Below are 11,210 nucleotides of genomic sequence, written 5' to 3'. Positions count from 1 at the left end.
TTTTATACCAAAAATTAATTATATGCGAGGTAAATTCACTCTTACGCTATTGGTGTGGTGGAAGCCAGCAGTCAGCTGCTTTGTGCAGTGCATTGTGGGAGTGACGTGCACCAAAATAGTCTCCTGTGTGGATCTGTGTTTCTTGCTCATTGTCTGCGACACGTGTTTGTGTAGTTGTCATCCCCGTTATTATACTGCCCTGTGCTTGTGTATATTGCATGCTGTTGGTGAGTACCAAAATTGTCCTGTAGAAGTGATAGAAATGGGTCTGGGGGTCAGTGCAGTCAAGGTTTTGGAATGTATCCCTGTGTTACATTGTAAAGTGGGTTCCCTTTATCCCGTTTTGAACCATCATCCAAGAAAGATCTGTTCCTTCCACAGACAAGCTTTTCCTGTGTTGGTAAAGTCAGGGTGCCTGAATACGGAGTTGTTAACCCCCTCATCCAAGAGCCTTACCCCATCTTTTACATCCTGAGCCCAGCCCACGGAGCACCGTGAAGATAAGGACGGAGACCTTGAAAATGTTATGTTCATATTGCAGACACGTGCAGGACAGGAGCACAACGCTTGTTGGCAAATAACCAGCCAGCTTTAGTTAGGACCAAATCGGCGTGCATTAGCTCCTCGAGTACAGCACCTAGCAGGTCCTAATGTTAACTGCTAGTGGTTTCCCCACTGTCCTTACTGGAAGCTCTGGCAGAGCTGAGGGCCTACAAAATTCCTGGCCTTCAGTAACCTAAAGACTCAGGACCTTGTTACACTTGTTACTTTAGGTGGCTTCTGCAGCTCTTAACTCCTGGACTGGCTGGATGTTAACACCTTTTAAGTGGCTTAAAGCACTATGTATTCAGCTTAATGTTACCCCACACCAGGGCAGGATTATCTCCAATCTGCCTAATTTTGTTGTTATTTTAGTAACTTGTGTACACTCTGCAGTTTTTCTGCCCAAGTTGAGGTCCTCCAGCATCCCAGCAGGCAGTGTACCCACTGTGACTCCTGCCACTGCTTGGTCCGCCGGGAGCAGAACCAGCTGGGTCAGAGTGGGAAGCGTGTTGCTCAGACCTGGCTGGCTCTGCCCCCCATGGGGAGCAGAGCCACATCCAGGCAACGCAGTGCCCTCCTCTGCTCGGATCCAGCTGGCTCTGCTCCCAACAGGAAATGGAGTCAGGTATGAGCCATGCTGTTCTCTCCCCTGTTTGGATCTGGCTGGCTCAGCTCCCAGGGAAACAGAGCCAGTCAAAGCAGTGGTGGGAGGCACCATGGCTTCCAGGAGCTGGGGCTGCAGCACTTGCTCTGCCCAGAGAGCAGGGAGCCTGTCCTTCCCCTAGCTCCTTGTCCTACTTGTGCTCACCAAGCTGCTAGTGGCAAGTCATAGCTGTGCAGGGAAGGGGCAATCAGTTTTTTTTGCCTTAATATGCAACTGCTCCATTAAGCTGAACAGCACTAGGCTGATAAAATTTGCTTGGCTTACAGCATAGTCTGACAAGGCCCTCAAACAGATATGCCTCCTCTTACTCTATTTAAGGTTCCTTTGTACCTGTGATATATGAGTCCAGGCTGGAGATTTGGTAAACAAAGTTCTACTTTATCACTCCTAATTCAAAGCAAGAATAATTTTTTTCAAAAAAATCATGTTTCCCCTCTCCCCTCATCTCCATGTCCAAAGACCATCACATCTTCACCCTTACTGAGTCTACACCTGCTTCCAAATCCCACCCTCCCCTTCCCCTATAAACAAAACAAGGCTTTGAAAGTAACAAAGGGGCCAGCAGCCAGGGGACACTAGCCCAGTCTCAAGGTCAAAGGAATCTGTGTGTGTCTGCTCCATGGAAAGACTGGAGTTTGCTTGGAGCTTTCAGGGAGCCTTGGATTTCCTCTGGCTGCCAGCAGTTGCTTTTAGCAGGATGAAGTTTCAGCACCTCCAGTGGTCATTCCTAGATCTTAGTGAAGACTTTTATTTCTCTCCGGATGTCCATGTTTGGAGGTGGGAAACCAATTCAAGTTGCTCCCAGGCAGGTCTCTGCGACAGAGCAGCTGACTGGACCCTGAGGCTCAGCCTCTCAGTCCAGCCTAACCCTTGCTTTTGTTTTCACCTGCTGAATTGTCTCACCTATAGCTTGGACCAGGCTCTTAGGATCTGGGCTCCAACCCACTGGTGTGGTGCCTAACTCTATCACCCGAACCCCCATGGAACTCAATGGAAATTGAAGTGCCAAAATATCTCTGTGGGTCTGGGTCCTGCTGACCCCCTCCCATTTGCTCCCAGGATGCCCATAGCAATTCTTTCTAGTTCACAGAAGGCTTCATTTGAGGCTACCGAGACATTCACTCTCTCTCTCACCACTGCAGCAAATTCATAGTTCTCAGCCTTGGCTGACTTGTCCCAAAAAGCAATGTTTCTGCCACCTCTCCCACTTGTATATTGTGTCACTAGTAATCAGTTGGTTAGCCTCAGTCTTGCTCTGTGGGGAAGAGGGTTTTGAAGCCAGGATCCAGGAGAGTTGAGCAAGATTTTCTAAATGAACTCTGCTCTCACCGAGGTAGCAACAGAAACAGCCAGGTGGTTCAGAGCTGGATGTGCACTGGGTATTGGTGCCAATTGTAGGTGGAAATTTGGTCCTCTGCTTTTCAGCATCGCTGGGCTTGCTGGGTGAGGAAGTCTGGGCAGTGGAGGCAAGGCGCCTGGGGAAGGGGGACAGATGGGCATGGAGGAGAGTCGGCCAAGCCTCAGAAAGCAGAATGGCTGATGGAAAGATAGAGTGGGCCAAGGGAGGGAGGCATTGAGGGTGGACTGAAGGAGGAAAACCTCAGGTCACTTCAACCCCAGAAGCAGTTGTGGGGAGGGGAAGGAGGAGCTGGAGACAGAGACACAGGGCTGGAGGTGGCTGGCATGGACTTTGCTCAAGAGAGAGGCCAGGTTTAGCAGGGCTCAGAGAGAGGGGCAGGGTAGGGGCAGCAGGGGGTGAAGGCAGAGGCAGGGCTGGGTGGGCTGGTGAGGCAGAAGTGAAGAGCCCAGTGAGTGGGGTAGGGGAGACCACACAAGTGACCAAGGCCTCAGAGGCCGCAGACACCATGGACTATATTAACTCTACGTGACACTGGTCAGGCCACAGCTGGAGTACTGTATCATTCTGGGCACCCCACTTCAAGAGGGATGTGAACAACATTGAAAGGGTCCGGAGGAGGGCCACCCGCATGATCCAGGGACAGCAGGGCAGACCCTTCAATGAGAGGCTACGGGACCTGAACCTGTTCAGCCTTCACAAGAGAAGGCTGAGGGGGGACCTGGTGACCGTCTATAAACTCACTGGGGGGGACCAGAAGGGTTTGGGGGAGACCTTGTTTCCCCTAGCGCCCCCCGGGATAACAAGGAACAATGGCCACAAGTTGTTGGACAGTAGGTTTAGATTAGACATCCGTAGGAACTACTTCACTGTCAGGGTGGCTAGGATCTGGAACCGACTTCCAAGGGAAGTGGTGCTGGCTCCTACCCTGGGGGTCTTTAAGAAGAGGCTTGATGTCTACCTGGCTGGGGTCATTTGAGCCCAGTTTTCTTCCTGCCCAGGCAGGGGGTCGGACTTGAAGATCTACAAGGTCCCTTCTGACCCTACTTCTATGATTCTATGAACTGGAGGGCAGGGAGAAAGCACTGGAAGGGGAGGACTTGGATATGGCCCATGACAAATCCTGGGACACAGTGGGCAGTGGCAAGGTGCCTGGTGTGGGGCCATGGTGGGGTGGGCTGCATGCAGACTCAGTGGCAGTGGTGGGGCAGGGCAGGATGGGGGTGGGCCAGCGCTCCCGCATGTGGGTTCTCTGGTGGCGGGTGAGGTGGGAGCGGCGGCTGAAGCCCTTCCCACAGGCAGAGCAGGTGTAGGGGCGCTCGCCTGTGTGGGAGCGCTGGTGGATGACCAACTCAGAGCGCTGGATGAAACCCTTGCCACAGACAGCACAGCCGAAGGGGCGTTGGCCCAGGTGGGCACGTCGGTGCTTGGCCAGGTTGGAGCTGACGCTGAAGCGCCGGCCACATTGGGGGCAGCGGTAAGGGCGCTCACCCGTGTGCCGGCGCCGGTGGATGGTGAGGTCCGAGCGCTGTAGGAAGCGCTTTCCACAGTCTGTGCACTGGTGGGGTCGCTCCCCGGTGTGGATGCGCCGGTGCTTGCTCAGAGCCGAGCGCTGCGTGAAGCCCTTCCCACATTCCAGGCATGGGTATGACCGCCGTCCGCTTGGGGCACAGGGTGCCACCACCGCTGCTGCCATAGCCAGGCCCGGTGCTTCCACTGCCAGGTCAGTGCCCTGTTGAGGCTTTTCAGGGAGATGGGCTCTGCGGGGCCGGGGAGGGTGGGTGACCCAGATGCAGCGTCTGCCACAGCTAGAGCACGGAGAGGGCCTCTCTCCCGTGTGGGTGTGTGGGTGTCTCTGGAAGTGGGAGCCTCGGGCAGGGCCCTTCCCGCAGGCCATACATGGATGGGAGTGGAGTCTCTGAGGCCGCAGGCCAGTGGTCCCGCTGCAGCGTCTCCCACTGCCTGAGCACACAGGGGGAGGCTGCCCCCCACCTGGTGGGGCTCCCCGGGGCTGGAGGAGGGCAGGGTTCACACTGCTGTGCCTCCTGCTGTCCAGGCACTCTGAGGGGCCTTCCCCTCGAAGGGTCCGCAGCTGGGATGGGGGCTCCACCTCCTGGAGGAGGTGCTTCCCATGCTCCGGGCAGGGATGGGGGCTCTCTGTCAGGCGGGGGCTCTGGGGCTGGAGGGACAAACCTTGCATGAAACTCTTTTCATGTTCACTGAATGGGTGGGGTCTCTGCAAGTCACAGCCGCAGTTCTCTGGGCAGTCCTCACTGGCATCTGGCCTGTGCTTCTCCACCTGGGTTTTCTCATGGACTCTGGTGTCCTTAGCTTTCTTGCAACCTCCCCCATGTATGGCCTTGCCCCGTGCCTCAGCTAGAGGGTCCTTCTGGAGCCCTTCTGAGCTCTGCGGCCATGCAGGGGCTGCTTTCTGCTCAGGGCCCTCAGGAACTTTTCCAGTGGGGCTTTCAGGGAATGCCCTGGGGCCTTCCCCTTTCTTTGCATGTTCTTCCATAGGGGCCGTCCCCTCCTTTGCATTCAGCATTCTGCCACCTGCTTGAACAGAGAGACAACTTGAAGTGTCATGCCACTGGAGATAAAGGCTTTGAAGGGGTGGGGGTAGGGGAGAGGCGAAGCCCAGTGACTTGAGACAAGACCACAGTCAGGAGCTGGGCCTCCTGGTGCCCTTCCCTAGAGTGTGGCAAGGTGAGTTACTGACTTCCCTCCATAACCAACCCTCCCAATTACCAGACTGGAAATAGGTACCCTTCTCCCCACTACACAGATAGGGACAAGCAATAGTGGAGACATTTGCGTGCTATGCCAGGGGCAGCTGGGATTGAATCCCACTGTGCCCTCATGCTGCTTCTCCTAGGACCCTCCTCCACCAACCCTCCTTCCCTGTGTCGCTCCTGTTCCCCTCACTCCACACCTCCATCCCTGGGGCTCTTTGCAGCTCTTCTGCGCCGCTTGGCTTTCTCTTCTTGCTTCTGTTCCTTCACCAGCTCCCGCAGCATCTTCTCCACTTGCCTCCGGCCAACAGTTTGCAGGATTGCCCGCAGCTGCTTCCGGAAGTCTGGGAAGACAGCCCCTCCTCCCTGGCCAGTGGTGGCTGCTGCTTGAACCAGAGTTGGCTCCAGCTGTCTCTGTCTTGGCTCCATGTTGACAACTGTACAGTCAGAAGGGAGGTCAAGAGGCTTCAGTGGCCAGGGGGCCCTGTGTGCTTGTAACATTAGAAACCATGTAACCCCCAACAAAATAGGGCCTGCCCCTGTTGTATAAACTGGGCCAAATCATCCCAGAGGGACCCTTGCCTCACATAACAGTAAGTAGCTGTGATGGCAATTCCAGTGGGGAAGCACCTGTTTGGCTTGGATACACCGGAAAATCCAGGGACCAAGAGGAGCATGCAGGACCAAAGCAGAAAGCTGGCATATAGTGTGACAACTGCTGCATGACTGTATTATGAACTCGGACATTAGCATGGTAATGAGGAGATGCCAACATCATTATGAAATAGGGGGTGGTGGGGTACAGGGAAAAATACAGCCCTACTCACCATATCCAGGGGGCATAGGGCAAGGGCTGAATATCTGTCCGTGGAAAGTAGGACAGGATGGAGAGGAATGGCTCTTTCCTGACCCCATTGCTCCTCCACCATGGCAAGTGAATTGGGATGATCTTATAATGCTGAGGGCACAGTCCACAGTGTCCTGAGACTGCTATGAATTACACCTGGGTCACATCAACCCCAGGAGGAGAAAAAGGATTTTAATTCTGGAGTCACATCAACTCCACACCTAGAATCCAGGTAGGTCTAAAACACCTTTTATCCCAACTTCACCTATGCTGCACCTTCAGCATCTAAAGCCCAGCCAAGAAAAGTGTCCCACTGCACCAGGCACTGTACAAACACAGAGTAGCAGCCAGTCCCTGCCCCAAAGAGCTTACAATCTAAACAGACAAGACATAGGGAGGAGAAAAGGTAGTGTAATCATGACATGGCACTAAGTTAGAGCCATGATTAATTTGAGGGCATTGGGTTTAGTCAGGATGGGGTCATCTATATGGAAAGGGAAAGGAGAGGGGCCATTGAAAGGAAGGTGGTAGAAGGGTGGAGTGGAGCTGAGGGGAGAGCTGGAACAGGCAGTGTTCACTCTCCTAGGAATGATTCAATCCTGTTTGTTCCCAGATTCTTTTTCTCCTGGTAGTCATTTTTTCTTTGGGAGAAAAAGCTTGAACATCTGCATAATTGTGGTTTATTCTGGGAGAGCAGAGACTCTCTCAGGAGAAAATGAATGTCTGCATGTGGCCAGTTTCCCAGCAGGGGGCACAAAAAGTCCCCTAAAACTGTAAGTTCTCTGTCAGTGTGTCCACAACAGGACAGACAGGGCTAGGGAAACACACTCTACCCGCCTCACTGTGCATGTAGCATATGATGAAAAAAGTGTCTAGTGATGGCTTTGAGTGGTGCTGGGGGGTGACCACTGCTGTTCTCAGGAACATGCCTTACCCAGGACCAGCACTAGGCAGGCCATGGACATACAAACAAAAGCAGCTGCCTGACAGTTTTTCAGTATGCAGCATGAGCAGAGTGGGTGTCAATGTGGATCCCTACTATGGTCTGACTCAGGGTAGACAAACGCTGGATGGCCCAATGCCTCTGTCTCAGGCGATTCTGCTTCTTTGTTATCCAATTTCCTCTCACTGGGTGCTGGCTATAGCCAAGGCTGGGAATTTTGACTGGGGTATGCCAGTCATAGAAAATGAGGGTTGGAAGGGACCTCAGGAGGTCATCTAGTCCAACCCCCTGCTCAAAGCAGGAGTATCTCCAGCTATATCATCCCAGCCAAGGCTTTGTCTAGCTGGGTCTTAAAAACCTCCAAGGATGGAGACTCCACAACCTCTCTGGAAAATGTGTTCCAGTGCTTTACTTCCCTTGCTACAACTTGAGACCATTGCTCCTTGTTCTGCCACTGAGAGCAGTATAGCTCCCTCCTCTTTGAAACCACCCTTTAGGTAACTGAAAACTATTAAATTCCCCCTTGGTCGTCTCTTCTCCAGACTAAATAAGCCCCGTTCCCCCAGCCTCCTGTTCTCCAACCCCCTAACCAGTTTTGTTGTCTTCTGCTGCACTCTGTCCAATTTGTCCACATCCCTTCTGTAGTGAGGGGTCCAAAACTGGACACAGTACTCCACATGTAGCTTTACCAGTTCCGAATAGAAGGGAATAATTACTTCCCTCAATCGGCTGGCAACATTCTTACTAATGCAGCCTAGTATGCTGTTAGCCTTCTTTACAACAGAGGCACACTGTTGGCTCATATTCAGCTTACTGCCTACTGTAATCCTCCAGTCCTTTTCTGCAGAGCTGTTGCTTAGCCAGTCAGTCCTCAGCCTGTAACAGTGCATGGGATTGTTCCATCTAAGTGCAGGACTTTGCACTTGTCCTTATTGAACTTCAAGATATTTCTTTTAGTCCAATACTCCAATTTGTTGAGGTCTCTCTGAATCCTAGTCCTACCCTCCAGTATATCTACTACTCCCCACATCTTGGTGTCATCTGCAAACTTGCTGAGGGTGCACTCTATCCCATCTTCCAGATAACTGATGAAAATATTGCCCCTGCTGGGACCAAAGCTGGAGGATCTAAAGGGTTTTGCCCCTCTGCTCAGGGTCTAACTGATTACCATATTTGGGGTCAGGGAGGAATTTTACCCCATTGTCAGCTTGGTATGGATTATGGCGGTTTTTGCCTTCCTCTGTAGTGGGAGGCATGGTCCTCTACCCAGAACCTCTTGAGACAATATTGACAACATGTCATAGAAGCAGGACACTGGCTGTCATGCTTCCCCTGCTTTACCTATGGCAGGTTAGGGGGTTAGGTCTGTGTTGTGTTAGGGGTGATGGTAGATTTAAGTAGAGGTCAGGTTATAGTCCATATAGAGATGATCCTGCCTCAGGCAGGGGGTTGGACTAGATGACCTCTGGAGGTCCCTTCCAGCCCTAATTCTCTATGATACAGATTTGCAAAGGATAGCACTCAGAAGTTAACTAACGCCAGAAGCCAGATGCTGTTGCATACTTATTCAGCCCCCTGGAGTGGATGAATCACACTCAAGTTTTTAATTACGTGACTATGGACTATTGTGTCCAGAGATCCCTGCCTCTGTTGTTGCCCAGTGCCGAGGGAATGAATTATGGTGCTGCCTCTGAGACCCTGCAGTTCAGTCTAGGAGCTGGGAGGGGATGGAGCGTACTCAGTGTAGATGGACTCTTTGCAGACGTTAGCAATCAAACTCATTGTAACAGGTCTGTCTTGAATGCGGCTGGGTTAGAGCAAGGAGAAGGGTATTTGCAACACACAGGCCCCATATCCACAGCAAGTTCCACTTTGCTATCAATTACAATTAGCAGGGAAACATAAGCTGTGTGGCGGGGGTGGGATCAGGATCAAACGGGTACTGGCATCAGGCTAAGGTAAGAGATACTGTCAACAGCTTTTCTAGGGTACATGTTTATGCATGGATAGACAGACTGCAGTTAGCCAAGGTGTATGTAGTCAAATTTGTGGAGCATGTAGAGGTAGTTCCCCTGGTTCAAAGGGACCTTTGAAAGGCTCTGGGGTGCCCGAGAGGAAAATGGAGGCTGAGGCTATAAAAGAGATGTTGTCTTGGGAGCAGGATCAGCTACACTGGAATGTGTCCTGGCCCAAGTGATCCGCTTCACTGCCATCTAGAAGTCTTGCTAGGGCCATTAACCAGCAGGGTTAGGTCCCTGCTGCTTCCAGGTCTTCAGGGGCCTGATCCTGTAGGACAACAGCCCCAGGTGCTGCTCCACAACTTGATGCACATAGCTGCAATCAAGCAGATCCTCACTTGCAGATGCAGGCCATAGGCATCCCCTGCAGGGGAATTTCCTGGCATACAATAGGCAAAGCAGCACAAATGTGATGTCTGTTTGGATCATAAGAGATTGCAGCCCTGGTCAGGAAGAGAGGCATGGACCATTATATGCCAGGCTAGGTTTGATGCTTGCCTCAGAACCCAATTACAGCACCTTTGGGAAGGTCTCTCCCCCAGGCCCTGGGAGTCTCTAGACCTGGCTAAGTTTGGAGAAAGCTACAAGACTCCTTGTAACTGATTAACTCCTCCCTCCTCAGAGGGCAGAGAGCAGTGCAGACAGCATGGAAATGTGGAGCCATTAGCCTACTGACCTCCTCCTGGCCCTTTCAAGAACAGATCTTCCAGGCTAGCCCTGCAGCAGGTGTCAAAGACAGGCTGGTAATAGTGGAAGTAACTATCACAACTGCTAACAGGAACTAACAGCAGGTGAGGGCTGGGGTTGTCAGAGCCATAAAGTTGATGAAAGCCTGAAGGGCAGGCCCAGGGAGGACTGTCTTCCTTGACCTTCTGGGTGAATCTGGTTCCCTATTGGTATTGTAATGAATGTGGCTTTCATTAAAATGTCCAGAGCATGGCTGGGGGCAGCAGGGAAAGGGGGGTGGGGGGGGGAGGAGGTGTCTCAAGTTGCCTGTTTCTGCCATAGGCACGAGAGAACACAAAGTAATACTGCCATTCCCAGACAATCTGCCAGAGGCTGACTATGCTCAGGAAGCAGAACAAATCCAGCCCTAGCAGGAAAGCTGCAGCCCCCACACAATCCTCCCCACATTGGAAGAGCCGCTCTGTAGCTCCAGGGCCACAGCCAATATGGAGCAAGCCACAATCCCTTGCTCCTGCCCTGCTCCATCCCATTGCCCAGGCTCCAACCACAGTATGGAAAGAGGCCACACACAGCAAAGGCTCTCTCCTTCCTGCTAGCTGATTTTGACTGTACACAAAGACATGCGGTCCCCATGCACTCCTGCAGAAGCTGCAGCCTTCCTTCCCCACAATAACTTACCAAAGGGCAGGCCTCGTCGACGATGGGCTTCTGCAAAGGCAGCAATCTGGGGCCAGTTGATGGCAATTTCTTCCGCTGACAGAAAACAGAAGGGGGGAGCGGTGAGACACTGCACATATGAGATCAGCCTGACCTTGACTCCCACATGAAGCTTCTCACCATCCAACCCTTCCTGACAAACTGCGAAACTAAGGGCAAAAACCCTCTGTGTTGGAGTCAGTTTCTCTGTGCAACAAAGAACAAAGTTCTGGCCTGAAGACAAAAGAAAAACCAGGGCAAATATTCAGCCCAGATTGGGGGTGGGGGACCCCTCAGGGACATTTAAAACATTGAGCAGTGGAAGTTTCGGGCTGCTTGCGGCCCAAGGTCCAAGGCATTTGCCCATATGACTGAGGAAAGTGGAAATATCCCTTCCAGAGGAAGTCTTTGGCCTGGATTTTCAGAGAGCAGCTTCCTTGCTTACGAGTGCAATGAGCAGTCTCCTTGGGAAAGGCAGTTGTCGTGTGTTTCTCTGAAGCACAGCACCCACCTGTGACACTAGAAATAATGTGTCTAGTAGGTGCTATAAGGAAACGTCTTGGTCCCAAGCCTGGTCCCTCTCTTTGCAGCATGTTTGTGGGGGACAGGGGCTCGCTGAGGGTGGGAACAGAAGTCTGAACAGACGGTAGAAACTGTCTGGAGGAGTTTAGGGAAAGTCTAGTGCCTACTGGTGGGTGAACTGTGTCCCTGGCGGGGGTGGGG

General features: G+C 52.4%; 1 protein-coding gene across 2 annotated transcripts in view; it reads right to left on the bottom strand.

The window, feature by feature from the left end:
- Nucleotides 1-3,535: 3,535 nt before the first annotated feature.
- The window catches only part of LOC102370526 (zinc finger protein 436-like), an 8,676-nt gene continuing 1,001 nt past the window's right edge, over nt 3,536-11,210 (bottom strand). Inside the window, exons 2-5 of one of the 2 annotated variants that reach the window (XM_025195501.1) lie at nt 10,470-10,544; nt 6,124-6,299; nt 5,497-5,733; nt 3,536-5,117 (exon numbers count right to left, since the gene is read on the bottom strand). In XM_025195501.1, coding sequence (XP_025051286.1) covers nt 3,622-5,117; nt 5,497-5,733; nt 6,124-6,211 — 1,821 coding nt within the window. In that variant the 5' untranslated portion in view covers nt 6,212-6,299; nt 10,470-10,544 and the 3' untranslated portion in view covers nt 3,536-3,621. The remainder of the gene's footprint in view (nt 5,118-5,496; nt 5,734-6,123; nt 6,300-10,469; nt 10,545-11,210) is intronic. The other variant, XM_025195500.1, reaches the window with a different exon arrangement.

Source organism: Alligator sinensis, unplaced genomic scaffold (assembly GCF_000455745.1).
Source record: "Alligator sinensis unplaced genomic scaffold, ASM45574v1 scaffold1756_1, whole genome shotgun sequence".
Classification (NCBI taxonomy): Eukaryota; Metazoa; Chordata; order Crocodylia; family Alligatoridae; genus Alligator; species Alligator sinensis.
This window is presented reverse-complemented; position numbering and strand designations above follow the sequence as displayed.